This window comes from Hyperolius riggenbachi, chromosome 10 (genome assembly GCF_040937935.1).
Source record: "Hyperolius riggenbachi isolate aHypRig1 chromosome 10, aHypRig1.pri, whole genome shotgun sequence".
Taxonomy (NCBI): Eukaryota; Metazoa; Chordata; class Amphibia; order Anura; family Hyperoliidae; genus Hyperolius; species Hyperolius riggenbachi.
In genome coordinates, this window is record NC_090655.1 from 125,789,560 (window position 1) to 125,808,103 (window position 18,544).

An 18,544-nucleotide genomic window follows, 5' to 3' on the forward strand; every position below is an offset into this window, starting at 1 on the left:
CTTCATTAAAGGGGTAGATTTAGTCTGTATTAAACCGTCAATATTTTATTTCTTGTGTTTCTGTTTTAATTTCAGATGGAGTCCATACCTTAACATGTGCACTGATGCTACTAAACACTGACCTACATGGACATGTAAGTATAATCAGCAGTGTGAAGACAGGGGGTATATTATGTATAATAAAGGAGGAGTATTTTGTATAACACAATTAATATTTAATAAGCTTTTCTCTCTTCACTTTCTTTCCTTTGTGAGACCCATGAAGGGGCACAAACCGCAGTAAAACCCGGCAGTTCTGTCTCTTTTCCATGTACTAAATTAAAGTTTGCTTACTGCTTTGTGCATTTGTTTGAGGAGATTTTTCTTGATTTACCATGGTTGCAACTGCTCTGGACCGGTACGGGAAATATCTCAGCTACACACCCACACAGCATTAAAAAAGAGAGGTTCTAACTTTCCCTGCTGGGCCAAGCTCACAAAAACATTTAAGGTGAGGTTTGCTTTGAAGAGGTAACTAACTTATATTACAGAACACAGAGTAGGGAGTGTCCTGGCTCTTCTATTGGCCACATATGCTATTACTCTGTTGTTATTGCCTGATGAAGCGGAACCAAACCTGTGGAACACGTTGCATTGTCCCCTGGAGTATGTAAATAAACTGGTTTATTTAACAAGCACATTGGCAATTTTAGTGTCTGCTTGGAGGCGGTAAGTCCACCACTGCCTCCTAATGCTTTAAACTTTTTAGATACCTTTTGGCAACTCTGTATCAATACTATGTTAATTTATATTACAGACTCCATTCCCACTAGGTCTGCTGGCTGACATGTTCAAAGGGGCCCATGTTTTCCAGTAGGCTTCTTTATTTATGTTTGTTGTAGCCTCCCTGCCATTCAATTTCCCCAGGATTTCTGTGCAAAAAGTGGTTCAATTAATTTCAAATAATGTTTAAGCATTTTTTTTTGTAATAATTTTTTTTTTAAATATTGAATTCAATACAGGTGATTGTATTGAATTAATAAAAAAAAATAGTTTGCCTCCAGATGTTGATGATGCTGCATCATCAACAACAGTTGCCGGGGAACATGTAATTGCAGAGGGAGAGGCAAATCTGTACGTCATCAGCCACATCCCCGACACTGTATACAGTAGCCTGGAGCTGCATGAGGAGAAGAATGCACGATCATCGCTGGAAAGAGCCTCGGTGAGTTAAACTCCCCCCTGCTCTATTCACAGCGCTGCCAGAGACATAGGAGGCAATGAAGGGGGGGGGGGTGGTGATCGGTGGAGGGAGGGAGGATCACAAATTTCACGCAGGGGAATCAGGAGGGAGGGAGGTGGGATGGATGGACAGTGGAGGGAGGGGGGATCAGGAATGCCACCGTCCACCCGCTGGTATCTGCTCTGCATAGCCGGCTCTTTGGGCTTTCCTGAGACTAATGGATGCAGGTTGGCACACTATGGGTAGCACAGATCGCTACCCACAATGTGCTGACAGGTTTCCATCAGTCCTAAAGGCTCACAGACACAAATAAAAGACTGGGCACAGCAGCTAGAAATCCCCCTGGCTCGTCCATACCGCTTTCAGCAACTTTTAGCTGGACGAGCCAGGCTCGTCCTTACCGCTAGGGAGGCTAATGTGTTTTTTGTTTTTTTCTGGTACTTTGCCACTGTGTCTCTATTAGGTCTGATGTTTGACTGGAACCCCTGCTACAGAAACACAGCCTCATTCCCTCTCCCCTCTGTCATACTCCCACCTACCCAATGTCACTACCATCCTGAGCCAATTTTGACATCAGTCAACCCAAGATGTTACTGCCAGCCTGGATTATGCACCAATACTGAGGCCAGGCATACTGCAGGGAGTGCAGCCTTACTGGCGAATAGGAATGCAGTGACTCAGTACAGTGCTTTAACACTTAAAACAGTTCAGTGAGTGAATCTCCATTTCTATAGAAGTGAAAACCGCCAAAGTAAAAATTCATCAAGTTAGCACCAACCTAGCAAATTTATGAACATTGTTGCTTTTTTTTATTTCTTCAGCCTGACAGGGTGATAGAGGCTATAACAGGCATACTGAAAATGTATTCTTCATAGAATCAGGCCCCTGAGTTTGAGAAATAATGATATGTCGCTGCCTGTTAGTTATTTTAGGCTTTTCTTTAGACCACCATCTTAATGGGTCAGGTTGGCCACAAGCACCATCCAGTTGCAATTACATGCAGTGTAATGGCCGCATTTGTTAATACTGTGTGTCAAGTTTGACATGTGGCAGCGTTACCTGGTGTCGAAAAACCATCTTGTGTAGTGCCTGAGGATGGCTACCGCCATGCTCACATGCAACTTCATGGGGGGAGGTTGCCTTTCCTTTTGCTTGTGTTGAGCACTAGCGAGAGCCGGCTGGTGAATGGAAGCAGCCGACGGGCGGGGAATTCACTGCCTTCAGCTGCTCGCGGAAAAGAGGCATAACTCTCATTGGCTGTGACAGACAACTAGAGCATTGCTTCCACAGTACCCTTTAGCAAATGCAGCCCACTGTCCCCTGCTATATTTTTATCCTCTGTGCTGGAGTCCTCTTGCATTTTTGTTTAAAATGTCCCCCCAGGATTCCCAACATTTGCTCACTACCTTTTGTTTTTTTACTTTTCAGAATATTGGTAAACGGATGTCTTGTTCAGAATTTATTGGAAATCTGGAGGGGTTAAATGGAGGGAAGGATTTTCCACGAGAGCTTCTCAAAGTAAGTCAGTGAGAAAACCCTTCTAAGCATCAAGGTATTTTGATGTAGATATGGCTTACAATAAGGTTCTTCCTGTCTTGTAAATGAGGAAACCTCAAAGAAAAGGCTGAATGACATGAGGAGAAAATATTGTAGTATTTGGTGGCACCGGATTAAAAATAGAAGCAATTTGAAAAAAAATGTGGGTCACCAAAATGCCACCACGTGTATATGTAACAGCTAGGGGACCATGTGCTCGTTCACACTTGGGTCAAGGATGAGGTGCAGCTAAAGATCAAAAGATCATACACAATTAGCCTCAATTCAATGGTTTCTTTAAACGACTAGATGCAACTTCTAGAGATTTGTTACATTTATAAACAGTAACCTAATTATATACCAAGATTCTCAGTATCTTCAAGTGCTTAATGTTACTTAAAGTTTAGAATTAAAGATCTAAGCTTGTGTGTAATAGGATAAATATCTTATAACCTATTTTCGATTGACAGGTTTAAAGACCACTGGGCCAATCGAACAATGTAGCTAAGAAACGCCTCCCCTACCAGTCAGCCATTAATGGTTAGCAATGGACTGGATAGGCTGGCTTTATCTTTGCGTCACACAAGCCAAACTACATAGATACTTAATAGTTCTTAACTTTCTACTAAAAATTACTTCCATGTCATTTCTGATTATCTATATCTCGAATTTAGATATGTCTGATCATATGTACTCTGTTAAGTATAATATGTTACAGTTCATATGTCACATTTTGTGCATCTAATCAATAAAAATTTATTTTTTATGAAAAAAAGGATGAGGTGCAGTTCTGGATGCAGTGCACAGAAGGTAAAGGACACTCCTTTAACCGCTAAGGAGTGTGTAACTATGAAATTGGAATTGTGCAAGTCCAAAGTCCAAAAAAGAAACCTGAACAATTAAATATACAAATGGGGAGAGTAAGTGAGTTGTTCATCCAGTGACTGCACAGGCCAAATAGCCCAAAAAAAAAGGGTATTAACCACTAGACAAAGTGCCAGTTACACCACCTCCATGTAGTATGAGGGCCAACAGATGTTGAATCCAATGAACAGGATTGGATGTGCGTATGTGCGTATGCACCATAACTTTCCAGCATTTGAATAGAAATCAGAACTCTGTTTGGACAATCTCTACCCACCATGGACTCACAGTTAAGCTATAGGACACAAAACATTTTTGGAAGGAAGTGTATAAATTGTAATAAGTCAATTGAGAGGAAACCACATAGATAGGCGTTTAAAAGAATCTCAAAGGTCTAAATATAAAAATACAAAACAATATTTATCAACACATTTCACAGAAAGTTCTGTTTCTTCAGAAGGACAACATTTTGAATTGTGTAGTTCTAAAGACTGAAGTATACACAAACCTATATTTTGGTTCCTATCCCCTCCAGGCAATTATGAAAAAGCAGCCTTGTAAAATAAGTAAATCAGTATTGAGTAGTATTCGCAATCGGCCTCCTAAAACACTCTGCCTTCCCTAAAACCAACACAAGGTAGGAAAGCAGAACCCTAATGTGTTTGGGTAAGACGCACTGGGTATATAAGCATTGTACTCATGTCAAGTATTTGGTATTAACTGTATGTAATATGAGCAATAAAAATTAAATGGTTTTAACAAATATTAGCGTTTAGGATACTGCATTGATTCCTCAAGAAGGAGGGGGAGGGGGGGCAGTGGAGGATTTCTGCACTGGTAATGTGATAGATTTGCATTTAAAAAAAAAAACTCTAGGAATTTTTATATTTTTGATTTTCTATTGTATTTATGGACAGCCCTCAAAGTACAAAATAAGTTTATAAAAGTTGCATGAATTATTAAACTTCTGAACTTGCATGTAAAAGTATATTCTGATCCCACTGTTATTTGGATAGTGATACATTTATCAGATTTCGCTGCGTTGGAGTTCCCAGCTGCTGGCAAGGTGACTCATTCTATGCACAGTTCTCTCTAAATTTTGTGCTTCTCCTTTTTTTTGTTTTTCCTCTGATAACCGTACGAAGCTTACAAGCATATGATAGTGGTTTCCCATCCATTCCTGGCTGAATTAGGGTCTGATCTTCCATGCCTACCCCCAACATGTGTGCATGTCTATAGAGCAACCTATTATTTCAAGGCAATCTAAAAGTCCGATGAGCCTTTGCACATTCAGCTAGCATTTAGCACCTCTAGGTAGCTGGACTTCTCCAAGTAGGGAACTGCATTTTATCCGACTGACTTTGGTTTTAAAGAGAAGGAGAAGCACAGCTGCTGCTACAACTGTGATTGGTAAAAATGTGTGCCCCCATTTTTTCCTTTATTTTTTTTTATGCGCCAATATCAGTCAGTGCATGTTCTTCTCTGGTAACGATTCAATTGGGAAGAGCATAGAGGGGGTGGGAACCATGGAATGAAGCAAGATTGTGAATGTTAGAATGTTTATTTTAAATATTCTGGTAGCTAATGCCAAATAACTTTTTAAGTACCTGGTCAGGAGTGTCTTCACAATCTACTTCACACACAAGCCAAGGATGTCCTTTGCTGAAGTTTAAAACCTTTTTAAAGCACAACTGAGCTGAGAGATATATGGAGGCTGTCCTATTAATTAACAATACCAGTTGCCTGGCAGTCTTGCTGATCTTTCTGGCATCAGTGATAGAGATGTCACGAACCTGTGGATTTTGGTCCGTAAACGCAAACTTGCGAAAAAGTTCACAAACTGGTGATTCATCGCGAACCGCAATAGACTTACGCAATGGGCAGGCGAACTTTCAAAACTACAAACACTAATTCTGGCCACAAAAGTGATGTAAATGATGTTTCAAGGGGTGTAACACCTGGAGGGCGCCTCCCTGTACAGGAGGTAAACACAGATCACTTCCTGTATACGGCAGTGCTTACTGCACTGCATTAGCTGCCTTCGCCGCTGATCTGCAGATTGCATTATGCCTGGCATAAACCGCACGAGGATCCAACTTTCCAAAGGATGGGGACAGGAGCCGCCACATAGAGGGTAAAGCAAGCGGGAGGAAACTGCCTATATACACGGGGGGGGGGGGAGGGAGATCTGCCTATATACACATGGGGGAATCTGTCTATATACATGGGGGATCTGCCTATATACACATGGGGGAATCTGCCTATATACACATGGGTTTCTGCCTATATACACATGAGGGATCTGCCTATATACACATGGGGGATATGGCTATATACACGGGGGGATCTGGCTATATACAGGGCAATCTGCCTATATACACGGGGGGAGGGGGGAGGGGGATCTGGCTATATACACGAGGAGGATCTGGCTATATACAGGGGGAATCTGGCTAAATAATAAAGAGGGATTTGGCTACCCCCACAAAATATAAGACCTCCCTGAAAATAAGCCCTAGCACACATTTTGGAAGAGAAAGTAATCTAAGACAGTGTTTTATTTTCGGGGAAACACGATATGAGTGTTTCAGGTTCTGGAGAGCGCAGCAGTAATTTTGAATTAAACCATTGACCACTGGACTTTCTGCAGCGATCCCAGCAACGGGTGAAAAAATGTATACAATTAAGACATTGTAGACTGTAGCGCAATATCCTTGCATTTATAATTAGGCAATTTGCATTGTTTCAAAGGAAATAAATATGTAAGCTTTCATATCCCTCTCACTCCCGGTGTGCTTTAGGGCTGGTTGAGATTGGTGTCAGAACCAGCAGTGGGGAGGCGTCTCATATAGACGCTGACAAATGTTTTTCTGCTAGCAAACAGAAAGGAATTTAGCAACCTTTAGTGACGCTTTCAGTCTTTCATTTGTTGCGTAACGGTTTGTTTGACCCCCACACAAAACGAGATGATAGGAAACTATGGTAATAATGTTTAAAAAGCAGTGTCCATTCATTTGAATGGGACAGTACTTGAGCAACCAAGTCTGTGAACATACGTTTAACACCCGTTTGAACTGGCCCTTACAAAGCTCACTCTGAGCCCCACCCCTTTTCAATCTAAACAGCAGGATGATGCAAGCCACGCAGCAGCCCCTCCTGCTGAGGTAGGGATAATTCCTCCATCCCAAAGACTTGCAGTCACCACTCATATGACCTGATTTTTAAATGTTAGGTATACAGGCATACTCATAGGTATATAAAAGAATAACTTTCTTGCCCGAATTCAATTATTTCTTTGCTGAGTTTTTTCTTGGTAGATAATTTTTCATCTTCATTACGAAATAACTTCTCAGCACTTTGCAATTACTAAAGTACCAAAAAAGTGGGTGGAAAAGTCGTATCAAATATATATATATATATTTTTGTTGTTGTTGTATTTTTGCTGGGGGCTTATAAGGCATGTTATTGATAATTTGTGAAAATATCACCTAGGAGAAAAATAACTGAATATGGGCCTCTATCTCTGTTTGATGCCACTTTTTTTAAGATTTTATGAGATTGAACTTTTTATTTCTTGCAACAACGGCAACAGCACACTTTTTGGTGAACAGGGTAGAAAGCAACCAAGGTGATTGATATTATGGTATTTAAGATTGATTAAAATAGGTAGCTTACCTCAAGTAAGTAGTCTAAGCTTGTATTTGCAAGTCCTTTTTTTTTTTTTTTTTTTGCATGATGAAAAAGCAATGTTTTTGTGGGCTAAACGCCCACATCCTCAGGTCAATACTGAGCTTACAAAGATAGATGCATAGTTCTCAAAACTCCACCTTTAAACACATAATTGTAAACTTATAAATTGTTGTTATATATAGTAATAAAAATATAATGATTAAAACATCTATGTGCATATGGAAATATATACATATGGACAGGAATGTATACAGTAAATATGACATATAAAAACCTATATACGCATACGGAAAACACAAAGATAAAATGAGTGTGTGGAGTTGTGTAGAGTCCAATTATGATGTATATTGGGATCAAGGATCCTGTGTAGATATATGGACTAATGTTTAGTGTGCTAGGGGTAAGGCATGAGAATGTGAGGAGGAACTCAACTATAATAACAACAACAACAACAAATAACATTTGTAGAGCACTTTTCTCCCATAGGACTCAAAGCGCATAAGCATGGCTCAGACCATCGTGGTACAGAGGAAGAATTTTATAAGTCCGGGAATGCCAGACTAAACAGGTGGCTTTCCAGTCTGGATTTGAATAGCTCCAGGGATGGTGCTGTCTTCTTTACTAGGTGTGGCAGGGAGTTCCAAAGATTAGGGGCAGCATGATAGAAGGCTCTATCTCCAGATTTTTTGAGGTGCACTCTGGGAGTGACCAAGTTTATAGAACTTGCTGATCTGAGGTTGTGAGAGGTGTGGTGCAGCTTCAGCAAGTCCTTCATGTATCCAGGGCCCAGATTGTGCAGGGATTTGAATGTCAGCAGTCCAATCTTGAAGAGTATTCTCCATTCTACTGGTAGCCAGTGCAGTGAGCGAAGGATCGGTGTAATGTGACAGTGGCGAGGCTGGTTTGTTTGCAATCTGGCAGCAGCATTCTGCACTAATTGCAGGCGACGCAGGTCCTTTTTGGGGAGGCCAGCATAAAGGGCATTGCAGTAATCCAGCCGTGATATGATGAAGGCGTGAACTAGGGTTGGAAGATCCTCTAGGGGAATCAGATGTTTAACCTATGCAATGTTCTTCAGATGAAAGTAGGAAGATTTAACTACAGATGAAATTTGGTTTCTGAAACTCAAATCCCCATCGATTAGTACGCCAAGGCTGCGCACAAGGTTGGAGCTGCTTATGTCTGAATTCCCAATCCTGATTGGTGTTGCTTTAGGATAGAGCTTTTTGATGGCGAGCACTGGCTTTGGACAAAGAGGACCTCAGTTTTGTCAGCATTCAGTTTCAACCAGTTATCATTCATCCATGCCTGTAGCTCAGCTAAGCAGGAGTTTATTTTTGGAGTAGGGTCTGTTCCACCAGGTTTGAAGGACAGGTATAGCTGTGTGTCATCGGCGTAGCAGTGGTACGTCAGGCCATGACGTAGGATAAGTGTACCGAGTGGCAACATGTAGATTGCAAACAGCAGAGGGGATAGGATTGATCCTTGTGGCACGAATTGTAGAGGTACAGGTTTGGACATTATAGGTCCTAGGGATACTCTCTGTGTTCTGTTAGTCAGGAATGATCTGAACCACTGGAGGACTGATCCACTGATGCCACAGTACTCCTGCAGTCTGTTAAGCAGGATTTCATGGTCAACTGTATCAAAAGCCGCTGAGAGATCCAACAGGATTAGGATGGAACATTCCCCTCTGTCCCTTGCCATGAGCAGATCGTTGCAGACTTGCATGAGGGCTGTTTCACAGCTGTGGTGTTTCTTAAAGCCAGATTGTAGAGGGTCCAGGATGTTGTTTACTGACAGCCTGGTTTCAAGTAGCAGATAGACAGCCTTTTCAATAACTTTACCTAAGAAGGGGAGGTTGGAGACAGGTCTGTAGCTGCTTATTGCATCTGGATCCATGGAAGGTTTTTTAAGAAGGGGCTTCACGATTCCTTCTTTTAGAGAGGTAGGAAACCTCCCTGCAATTTACTATTTTGTGAAATGCTGGACCAAGCAGGTCAGGGCATTTCAGCATATGTTTAGTTGGTCCAATTTCATGAATATGGGGTCTGGGGCAGGGGAAATAGAGAAGGGTGGAGAATGGGTAAGGAACAGGAAGGAAAATGGGGTGAAGTTAAGGGATAGGGGTTCATATAGTGATTAAAAGTTATTCTCCAGACATTCATTTAGTCCCTCTGGCTTACAGGCAAAAGATCCAGAATATCTCCCTGACCTTGTCAAGTCTGTTAAATGTGTTATTGCAAGGGATGAGCTTAAACCTGATGGTGGGGACTTTGTCATGGACATTGGAATAATGTCTAGAGAGGCTGTGCTAAGAAAAACCCCTCTCGATGATCCTGGGGACAGGTCTGCCATCCCCGCGGGAGCTGCTGGGTTAGGTAAGACACTGCAGCTATCCTGATAATTACACCGGGGGGAGCAGAGACACAAAGGGGGTGGGACGCACATACACAAGGGGAAGAAGCAGACCACATGGGGAGGCAGGGACACATATGGGCAGCACACTGGGGACAAAAGGCACAATGCAGGGAGTATCTGACGTGGCGGATTGGCGTTTCGTATCGATGGGCATTCAGGGATTCCCTGTGTTCACCATACAAGACGCAGGGACTTTTACTCCCCATTTTTGTGTGACAAATACGGCAGTATTGGTAAATATTGGGTTCCATGTCAGCTATATCTCATTCTAATACAGTTCTAAATGCAAATCCTTCTTTATCACATTTGTCTAAACTTAAAAAATAAATCTACGGAAAAAAATGAAAACCTATTCAGCTAACAGACCTGTAACAAACAAATCTGAAAGTATAACAGAGTCGAGTGAAACACAGCTATGCACCTGAGAAATATGTATCTACATAAACATCAATGCATCTTCTTGACAGTTGAAATTGGATTGTCGTGTAAGTCTGGGAAAGCAATGTTTTAACAACTCTATGCTGTAAACCATTACCTGCTTGGAATAGGCGTAGATCCTTATTGTGAAAGTCTCCACATTTCTTGTGTCTCTATTGTGAACCTACTTCCACAACATCAGCTAAATGGTCTACAGGGAAGTCTGTCTGTGTTACAGATCCATATTTAATAGCAATACCAGCTGATACCAATACTATCCTATGACTTCATTACTGACTCTGTCATATGCACACTGAAAAAATTACACATCTCTAAAACTAGATACCTGTTCTCTACCATTACATTCAGGACAAAGACAGCAGGCATTACTTACCAGCTGTATACTATCTGTGCAAGGTGGCCATTGACCAGCCAATACAATTGCTTGACAGAATAATAATGATATTCTATCAATCATAACTATGTATGTACATTTTCTCTTCAATAGTGCTGTTTTTTTAATAACTTCTTTTTAGAAAATTGATCAGAACTATATGAAAACAATATTTTATTGGTGTTCACATATTCATTTGATCACAATAACTACAACTAAATGTAATTTTGCCTTTTTAAAAGAGGAAGTATTTGCGATAATTCACCTTTAAATAAGCAACTGTGGTTTCCCATGATGCATCACTACTAAATATGCAAATTATCGGTTTATGTCCCATCAGTGCATGTTTTAAGAAGGCAAAATTATTTTTAGGGTTGCTTTTTCATAAGAGGGCTTTTTGGTATCTTTTAGCGCCTTACACATTCTTAGTGGTTTTGGGTCACCATGAGCTAGGTGGGTATTCTGTAATAATTACAACTGTGCACCTTTATGTACACGGCTTAAAACAACTCTCACCTCCTCATGCAGACATATGGTCTCTACTCTTATGCAGGAGATATGAGAAATGTTGTCGGACTCCTAGTATTCTTGCTATTTTGTGTGTTACTGGAATGTGGTGAGCAGAGTTGTAACTATAAGGGAGCAGCCCTGCAACTGCAGGAGGGCCCAGAAGTGGTGGGGCCCAGTTACTTGCCCTCCCTGCTGATCAGGTGCAGGGTGTTTGGCCAGGGCTCCAGACAGAGCCACCTACTGGGCCCCCCAGGCCTCCCCCATGTTAATAGTGGTCCCACAGGCTAAGGTTTCACTGCAGAACACTTGCAGCAGAGTGTTCTCACCTGTACGGCTAGCACACTCCTCCTCCTCCTTTCAGCTTTCTCCTGTCTCCATCCTCACGGTGTCTTTGTCCCATTGACCCGGTGGCATGTTATACAAGTACATAGATGCCTGTGGGGAGTGGAGAGAGGCGTGGGCATGGATGGGGACAGAAATACACTATTAAAAGAGGGATTGTGCTGGCTGGGCAAGGCACTATGTTGGAAAGGAAGTACCGGCAGATGGGTGAGCGGACACATGGTGACACAATTGCAGCAGGCAGTATAAACGACTCCAGCGCATCCGGATGTGCTTATCACACACTTTACACGCTTTACACATATGCTAAATTTGCAGTGTAGTGTGAACCCTGCCTCACAGTACAGAAGCAGTCACAGAACATTTCCATTCAGAATTTATCAACTTCACAAAGTAAATCATAACATAAATGCTAACCAGGTTTATTATTTACTCCTCAAGATTGCTCATCTACGGGAATGCTTATCCACAAGATGCTTAGTGCATTACAGCTATTTTTAAATACTGCATAGCAAGTTTTAATAAAAATACTTTTCCATTTTGCCCCTAGATACTGTGGCCCATATGCAATTCCACTTTTCTCCTGCGTTTTCACCTGGGAGATAATTTTTCATCTTCTATTTAAAATAACTTTCCAGCACTTTTCAACTGAAAAAGTACCGAGAAGTAAGTGCAAATGTACTATCAAAATTATTTTGAGAATTTTCTTGCTTGGTGGTTGCTTAACAGGAATTTTATTAACAAATTTAAAAATATCACTTAGGAGAAAACTCAGGTGAAAAAGTGAATTGCATATGGGCCTGTATGTTTATCCTATTAGGATGCTCATTGTAGACAAAAATTGTATGTATACTGTAAAACCTACACAGCCACAGCTATGCATATAAAATACTGTGTATTTACCTTTTCTCATATGTTCTAATAGTCAAGAGACTTAGAATGCTGTGTGAAGATTTCCTTCCATGGATCTTGCACTCTCTATTACATAATGCATTTAAATGCTCATGTGTTTAATTTGTTAGGCTGTTATTTTGGTATTTTAGTCTTATAAAAATAGTGATTCAATCAAACTATCAGTTCATGGCTGACTCAGTAGCTCTAACCTTGTAATTATCTGGAGGAAAATAGCTGAATACGCCATGACTCATTATAACATTGGCATTAGATGTGAATGGATGATTTACTGGTGTGCTACAGATTGCTACATATGCTAATGAGGATTCTCCTCATGGGCATGATATATAGACAGTTTGACCGTGAAACTCAAAGATTGCAACTTACAAACATTTAAAACTAGTGCAAATTAACTGAAGCAAGGTTTGCTTAAATACTTTTAAAAAGCAGCAGAAGGGTAGAATATTTTCCAAAATATGGCAAGTTCATCTATAAATTCCTCCTTAAAGGGAACCTGTGATAAGGGATTAGGAATAAAATATACATACATGGGGCTTCCTCCAGCCCCCTCCGGCCTGATCTCTCCCACAGCGTCCTATTCTCCCTGTCCTGCTAATGACCCCAGAAAGTCCTCCGTCCGGGCCAACTGGGCCACGCATGCTTTTGCCGCATTCATGTCGCCTGGAGCATTCTGCACCTGTGCAGTACTACTAGAGAACACCAGTTCGCCTTAGGAGATGGGGGGCTGTTCTCATCTGATCTTTCATGTTTCAGAGGGTGTGGTGTCCTAGCAGACCAAGTACATTGCTGGTGGTCATGCCCGTCAATTCCTCGTCAAAGGCTCAAAACACGCTATTTGGTCACATCTGCTTAGTCTCTAAGGCAATTCTGGCTCACTCTTGGAAGTCTATGCCTTTCCCTAGATCCACATTAATACACAAAGTCTAAGGAATCTACCTTAGAAACAATTCACTTCTATAATAGGAGATAATAATAACAGGTTTATGGACATCTGGGGTCCTTCTCTAAAACTACTTGATTTTGATGTTTCCTGTGATTCTTTGCTTTTTCTGTATAGAGTGCTGTGGCCTTTTAAGCATGGTCAGCTTTGTCTTTTATTTAATTCTATTACGTATATTCTGTTTGCACTCAAAGGACCACTATCTCAAAACATTTTGAAAAATGTAAATATATGTAAACACATACAAATAAAAAGTGTATTTCTTCCAGTGTAAAATGAGCTTTAAATTACTTTTCTCCTATGTTGCTGTCACTTAGTAGTTAGTAGAAATCTGATGGAACTGGTTGATTTTTGACTAGTCCATCTCTTCATTGGGGATTCTCAGTATGTCCTTTATTATTTACATAAGAACTCCATGAAGAGGATATATACAAAGATGCAACCACCACATTGAGTTTTGCACACTCTTCCGGCAGTTGGACTGAGCAATTTCTGTTCACTAAATATTTTGAAAATAAAGAAACTCCTGAGAATCCCTCATGAGGGTGATGGGGTAGTACAAAAAGTCGGTTGTCAGATTTTTACTACCTAATGTAAGTGACAACATAGGAGAAAAGTAATTTACAGCTCATTTTACTCTGGAAGAAAAGTACTTTTTATGTATGTGTTTTCATGTATTTTACATTTTTCATTTTTCTGCGATAGTGGTGCTTTAAGATATTATAATTATGCTCTCTATGATTTGGAGACGGTTTGTTCTTCCTTGTATGTGGATCTATTGATTACGACTACCTATTTTTCTTAATAATTAATACATCTTTTAATAAAAAAAATACAAAAATTGGAGAAAAAATAAAGCGGCAGAAGAAAAATGAACAAAATTAGCAGGTTTTCTTAAAGGAAACCAGAGCTCACATAAGTAAAAATATTTATACATACCTGGGGCTTCCTCCAGCCCCATCTATTCAGATGGCTCCCATGCCGCCGCCCTCCGCTGCTCGTAGCTTCGGTACCGGGTCCCGTCACTGCCGTCAGTTAGAGCCAGCTTAAGCAGGAGAAGTGTGCTCTTTGCGTATCTCTCCAGCAGCTGCTGGAGAGATATGTAGAGGGCTCACTTCTCTTAAGTCAGACTGGCTCCGACTGACGGCAGAGACGGGACCTGGTACCGAAGAGGACGGCAGCGTGGGAGTGATCCGAGCGGATGGGGCTGGAGGAAACCCCAGGTATGTATAAATCTATCTACTAGGGATGGGACGAATCCACAATTTCTTCGAATCCGAATACAAATCCGAATCTAAAAAGGTTCTCGAATATCTCGAACCTTTCGAATCCCGAATCTAACGAATCCTGCACATAAGAATTGTGCGATCCATGGAATAGTTGCACACAGTATAGGTAGGCAGGCTAGGTGCTCGCAGTATAGCTAGCTAGGTAAAGGTGCTTGCAGTATAGCTAGCTAGGTATAGGTGCCTTCAGTATAGCTAGCTAGATATAGGTGCCTGCAGTATAGCTAGCTAGGTATAGGTGCCTTCAGTATAGCTAGCTAGGTATAGGTGCCTTCAGTATAGCTAGCTAGGCATAGGTGCCTTCAGTATTGCTAGCTAGGCATAGGTGCCTTCAGTATAGCTAGCTAGGCATAGGTGCCTTCAGTATAGCTAGCTAGATATAGGTGCCTTCAGTATAGCTAGCTAGGTATAGGTGCCTTCAGTATAGCTAGCTAGGTATAGGTGCCTTCAGTATAGCTAGTTAGGTATAGGTGCCTTCAGTATAGCTAGTTAGGTTTAGGTGCCTTCAGTATAGCTAGTTAGGCATGGGTGCCTTCAGTATAGCTAGCTAGGCTTAGGTGCCTTCAGTATAGCTAGCTAGGCTTAGGTGCCTTCAGTATAGCTAGCTAGGCTTAGGTGCCTTCAGTATAGCTAGCTACGTATAGGTGCCTTCAGTATAGCTAGTTAGGTATAGGTGCCTTCTGTATAGCTAGTTAGGAATAGATGCCTTTATTATAGCTAGCAAGGTATAGGGGCCTTCTGTAAAGTTAGTTAGGTATAGGGCCCCTTAGTATAGCTAGTTAGGTATAGGGGCATTCAGTATAGCTAGGTATAAGGGCATTCAGCATAGCTAGTTAGGTATAGGGGCATTAAGTATAGCTAGTTAGGTATAGGGGCATTCAGTATAGCTAGGTATAAGGGCATTCAGAATAGCTAGTTAGGTGTAGGGGCCCTCAGTATAGCTAGTTGGGTATAGGGGCATCCAGTATAGCTAGTTAGGTATAGGGGCATTCAGTATAGCTAGGTATAAGGGCATTCAGTATAGCTAGTTAGGTATAGGGGCCCTCAGTATAGCTAGGTATAGGGGCATTCAGTATAGCTAGTTAGGTATAGGGGCCCTTAGTATAGCTAGTTAGGTATAGGGGCCCTCAGTATAGCTAGTTAGGTATAGGGGCATTCATTATAGCTAGGTATAGGGGGATTCAGTATAGCTAGTTAGGTATAGGGGCATTCAGTATAGCTAGTTACGTATAGGCGCCTTGAGTATAGCTAGCCAGGGCACCCCTCCCTCTGTGCGCCTCCTCTGCTCACCCCTTACATAGAAAAAAAAAGCATCGGCTCACCTAACAAGGGAATCCAGCGCAGAGCCGCAGACCTCTCGCTTCCTCCTCTGTTCCCCCTAGTGGTCGGCTTTTGCAAACGCATCATCACTGAAGCGCCGGGCGGTTACTAGAGGGAACAGAGGAGGAAATGAGAGGTCTGCGGCTCTGCGCTCTGCCCTGGATTCCCATGTTAGGTGAGCCAATGCTATTATCTATGCAAGGGGCGAGTGGAGGAGGCGCGGGGGGTCGGACGAGGACGAGCGGGGAATCGGCGGTTGCGCGGGGTTGCAGCGTCGGGATTCGTCGGATTTGTTAAGCGGGAAATGGCGTCGGGATTCGAATCCACGAATCTCGAATATTTCTCAATATTTGAGGGATTCGTGGATTCGCCATCCCACCCCTACTATTTACTTACATGAGCTCTGGTGCACTTTCAGTCAATTTTTTTTTCGTCCCCTTTCAATCCACCCAAGAAGAACCCTGATCCTTCTCCAGTTAACATTTTACATTATATTATCTAGTAATTAAAATCAGCTGTGCAGTTATCTCTCTGCCTTGCTTGGGAGAAATTGGTATGGACCTTTGAAGTGCATTACCGACGCCTGACCGCCAAAAGTCCCTTGAACATAGCAGCAGCTGACAAGTGGTGAAGAGGCACTGAAATTACTCCTTATTTAGCTGTCTTTGGAGACCACTAAATCAGCTAAATCAGATTGTTGAAGGCAAGGTCCAGTTGTGGCTTATGATGCTTTTAAGATGGATTAGGAAAAACATTTTAGGTAAGACAGACTGTAGTATAAATACATTAATAACAAACCATAGTCATTCCAAAACATCTTCCTTTTTCCTCGATACCCAATGCAGTATGGCCAAGCCATGTGGAAAGCAAGCTGACATTTAAACGCTCCTTGAATGCATAGGAATTGTTTTTCAGATGAAGTTCTAGCCAGTTTATTGTGCTTATCAAATAAACATTTTCTGTTTCATGTTAGGTGGGTGCATGTATGCTAAGATATAGCCTTCACACGTTGCAAAACAAATCAACAAAATATGGTTCAGCCCACCTACCGTCAGCAGAAGACAATTGCTTGTGTTTGATAGCAAAAGCAGCTCTGTACTATAAAGGTTTTCAGCATCGTTTTATCATGTACTAACAATTCAGCTTGGAAATTGAAGTGCAAGTCTAGTGAATGTTTTTATACTTGCATTATTGATGCAATCTTTCCATCTGCTTGCAATTCAGTAGCTCTGAGCCTCATGCATCCAGAGTAGCAAGCAAATGGAGCATCCTCGCACAGTATCAATTGTCCTTCCACACAATTTCCTTAAAGGGAAGGTTCAAGCAAAATAAAAAAATGAGTTTCACTTACCTGGGGCTTCTACCAGCCCCATGCAGCCATCCTGTGCTCTCGTAGTTTAATGCGTACATTTTTACGCATCGAACCAGTAATGCGTAAAATGTATGTGTTAATGTTCCTGCACTAGCGGGAATGCGTAAAAATGTACGCAATACGTCCCGCCGACCTCTGAGGTCAGCAAGCTGCCAGCGGGGGACCGGAGCAGCAGTGAGTGACTACGAGGGCACAGGATAGCTGCATGGGGCTGGTAGAAGCCCCAGGTAAGTGAAACTCATTTTTTTTATTTTGCTTGGACATTCCCTTTAATTGTTCTAATGTTTTCTTAAGTTGTTGATGTACTTGGATGTCCTGGGCATTAATCATCTCTCACGTCTTCTCAACCATCCCAGAAACTTTTGTGTCACTTGAAACTATTGTGTGCAAAACATTTTTTTCTATCACCTTTTAAAAGGTTATAACTTTCAGTAGCAGTCTTGTTAACTAGAACATGAAACTTTTTTGTGAAATGGCAATTTTGTGACAGTTAAACTGCGTACGTTAAAAAAGGGCGGCGGGAAAAAAGGGCGCAGGGTTTTAAACGATAATCATGAATAACGTTTAAAAAAAAATTGTGCTATATTTCGTTTAAAAATAATGTTTTATAAAGTTATAAATCATTAAATAATGTGTATGAAATCGGCAATTTGAAAAATGTTAATCTTCCCTGTTTAAAAAGTGAAATTTATAATAACGTTTTATAAAACATTAATAAGAATTTTACTAAAGCTATACCTAACCCTACTCTCACACAGAACCCTCCTTGTACCTATCCCTAACCCCTAGACCCCCCTGTTGGTGCCTAAACCTAAGACCCCCCTGTTGGTGCCTAAACCTAAGACCCCCCTGTTGGTGCCTAAACCTAAGACCCCCCTGTTGGTGCCTAAACCTAAGACCCCCCTGGTGGTGCCTAAACCTAAGACCCCCCTGGTGGTGCCTAAACCTAAGACCCCCCTGTTGGTGCCTAAACCTAAGACCCCCCCTGGTGGTGCCTAAACCTAAGACCCCTTGGTGGTGCCTAAACCTAAGACCCCCCTGTTGGTGCCTAAACCTAAGTCCCCCCTGTTGGTGCCTAAACCTAAGTCCCCCCTGTTGGTGCCTAAACCTAAGACCCCCCTGTTGGTGCCTAAACCTAAGACCCCCCTGGTGGTGCCTAAACCTAAGACCCCCCTGTTGGTGCCTAAACCTAAGACCCCCCTGTTGGTGCCTAAACCTAAGACCCCCCTGTTGGTGCCTAAACCTAAGACCCCCCTGTTGGTGCCTAAACCTAAGACCCCCTGGTGGTGCCTAAACCTAAGACCCCCCTGGTGGTGCC

At 41.8% G+C, this 18,544-nt stretch overlaps 1 protein-coding gene across 4 annotated transcripts in view; it reads left to right on the top strand.

Annotated features, from left to right (window-relative positions):
- The window catches only part of LOC137535995 (PH and SEC7 domain-containing protein 1-like), a 492,113-nt gene that overhangs the window by 243,636 nt on the left and 229,933 nt on the right, over positions 1-18,544 (top strand). For all 4 annotated transcript variants that reach the window (XR_011024492.1, XM_068257916.1, XM_068257918.1 and 1 more), the window contains exons 9-10: positions 76-134; positions 2,651-2,740. Coding sequence is in view for 3 of the 4 variants with exons in the window: in XM_068257916.1 (XP_068114017.1) it covers positions 76-134; positions 2,651-2,740 (149 nt within the window). In the remaining variant the exon portion in view is untranslated. The remainder of the gene's footprint in view (positions 1-75; positions 135-2,650; positions 2,741-18,544) is intronic.